We start from the raw sequence: 2,355 nt of genomic DNA, 5'->3' as shown, positions 1-2,355 counted from the left end.
GATGAAGGATTTCGAAAGTCTGACAGTAATCCGTTGAATACTACTGTAAGGTTAACCCTGCCTGGTTTACATGTTTGAAAATGATAAACAGTTGAAAACATTAGAAATTTAGAAAAGTAATCAAATGTAATCAGTTACATTACTTTAATAAAGTAATTGAAAAGTTACACTACTTATTACATTTTAAGTATGGTAACTTGTAATCTGTAACCTATTACATTTCCAAAGTAACCTTCCCAACACTGGAAATAAGTCATAAATGCAATGCAAGTTCAGTTGGATTCAGGGTGCAGGTGGCATTATTGTTTGGTTGAGGATCAGCTCTAGGGTTCAGTTTCTGTGACAGTCCAAAAATAAAGCTGAATTAAACTGAACATGCAGGAGTACCAGGAGTACATGAACACACTCTCCGGGACTCTGCTAGAAGCTCATTTTGGGGGCATCTCTGGATAATGAAGATAATGAATGGTTCATGTGGTTTAATCCTGGAGCAGCACAGAAACATTTCCAAATGAGTTTTTCAGGCAGTGAATCACAGAAGGTCAATGATAACAGCAATACGCTCACAGCTCCCAATCTAAATGCTAATGCAGCCACAGATTCAACTTGCTCTCGCTCTTTTGTGTGTTTTGCAGTGATTCTAGTTTAAAATACTTTTCTGAAGTTGGAGTGAAAATTGGAAAGCGTCAGCCTTGTGTTGTTGGTGTCCAGAGGGGTTTGGAGCATCATGTTATCTGATGAATGGATGAAAGAACAAGCAAAAGAAAGCATTTTCTCACCAAACACTCCAAAAGTCGAGCAGGTCGAGAGATGATGAAGAGGAGTTTCTTCACCAACTCAGTGACAAAGGTCAACTCTGAACTCTCTGACCGCTTATAAGCCTGAGAGACACAGACAGACAGAAACAAGCGAAACAATGTCATTATTTCTGCACATTACAGTAAAGAGACCGTCCTCGGCAGGTTTCATGAGATCTCAGGCTTGATGTGATGAACTCACATCGTCCAGAAGTTTCTCCAGGTTCTCCTGCAGCTCAAAGAAGTAGACGGACGTGATGAGACCCTCCTTAGATTTGGTCAGGCAGTCTCTGGACAGCTCGATGATCTGGTGGTGAATGAAGCTCAGGACTCCGTCGGCCAGCGGCAGAACGCTCTCGGGACAATACGAGTGGATGAAATCACACAACCTGCCCTCCATCTGCGCCGTGGCCTGACAGGAACAAATACAGAGACTACTTACGAAGATACACCTAAAGATATATATTCTAGAAATAATAAGAAGAATAATAATGAGTATTTTATAACTACTACTAATAATATTATTATAACTATTATTATTATTATAAAGCATTTTGTAATAAATAATCTACAATTATTATTATTAGCAGTAGTAGTAGTGTTTCTAGATTATTTCTAGGTAGTAATATAAGAAGAAGAAGAAGAAAATGAGCATTTTAGATATTGTAGAAATTTATGATAATAATTATAATAATATGTATTTAATATAAATAAATAATTATTCTAGAAGTTCTTATTAATTTTATTAAGTATTTCCTAATAAATAAATAAATCTACAATTATTATTATTATTTCTGGATTATTTATTTATTACAAAATGCTTATGAATTATAATAAGTATGTATTAAAATGTATTTTAATATTTTAAATATATACACATTTGATGTTCAGTATATAGTTGTGTAAAGCAAGATTATAAAAGATGTTTTCATTTTTTAGAAAAATTTTATTTTGATTTCTTATCTCTTCTCTGTTGATAACTCCAGCCGTCCTCGGTTAACCTGATGCCACTCTCACCATATAAATGTGTTTGTCTTACAGCAAACTGAGAGACAGACACCAGACACCAGTGAGAGCCTCTCTCTGTGTGTGTGTGTGTGTGTGTGTGTAACTTAACATTATCTAGGAATAATAAATGCAATATAAGTATTGTTCATGTTAACTAATACAGCAAACTAATGTTAACAAATGAAACCTCATTGTAAGTGTTGGCAAAGACAATTATAGAAATTATAATATTTAGAAATTGTATGAATTATTATATGAATTATATGAATATAATTCTAGCTTCTGTTCAGCATGTTTGTGTGCTCACAGAACACTGGTGAAGGTGGACAGGTGTGAGAAACAGGTAGACAGATGCTGTGGTGTGTGTGTGTGTGTGTGTGTGTGTGTTACCTTAGGGAAACGCTCCCTGTAAACATGATTCATCATAATGATCTCATTGTCGTAGCAGGAGTGAGAGCGACCCGGACTGAACACATGACAGAGAGAGAGAGAGTTATACACAACTACTGCAACTAACACATCTGTGTGTGTGTGTGTGTGTGTGTGTGAG

General features: G+C 35.6%; 1 protein-coding gene across 1 annotated transcript in view; it reads right to left on the bottom strand.

Annotated features, from left to right (window-relative positions):
- Positions 1-2,282, bottom strand: part of LOC107742661 (microtubule-associated serine/threonine-protein kinase 1-like) — an 8,453-nt gene extending 6,171 nt beyond the window's left edge. Inside the window, exons 1-3 of the mRNA XM_016555712.1 lie at positions 2,196-2,282; positions 1,000-1,209; positions 780-881 (exon numbers count right to left, since the gene is read on the bottom strand). Coding sequence (XP_016411198.1) covers positions 780-881; positions 1,000-1,209; positions 2,196-2,231 — 348 coding nt within the window. The 5' untranslated portion in view covers positions 2,232-2,282. The remainder of the gene's footprint in view (positions 1-779; positions 882-999; positions 1,210-2,195) is intronic.
- Between the last annotated feature and the right edge of the window lie 73 nt (positions 2,283-2,355).

This window comes from Sinocyclocheilus rhinocerous, unplaced genomic scaffold, assembly GCF_001515625.1.
Source record: "Sinocyclocheilus rhinocerous isolate Xijiao unplaced genomic scaffold, SAMN03320098_v1.1 scaffold9073, whole genome shotgun sequence".
Lineage (NCBI taxonomy): Eukaryota > Metazoa > Chordata > Actinopteri > Cypriniformes > Cyprinidae > Sinocyclocheilus > Sinocyclocheilus rhinocerous.
Note: the sequence above shows the minus strand (reverse complement) of the source record. Positions and strands in the feature narration are given on the sequence as shown.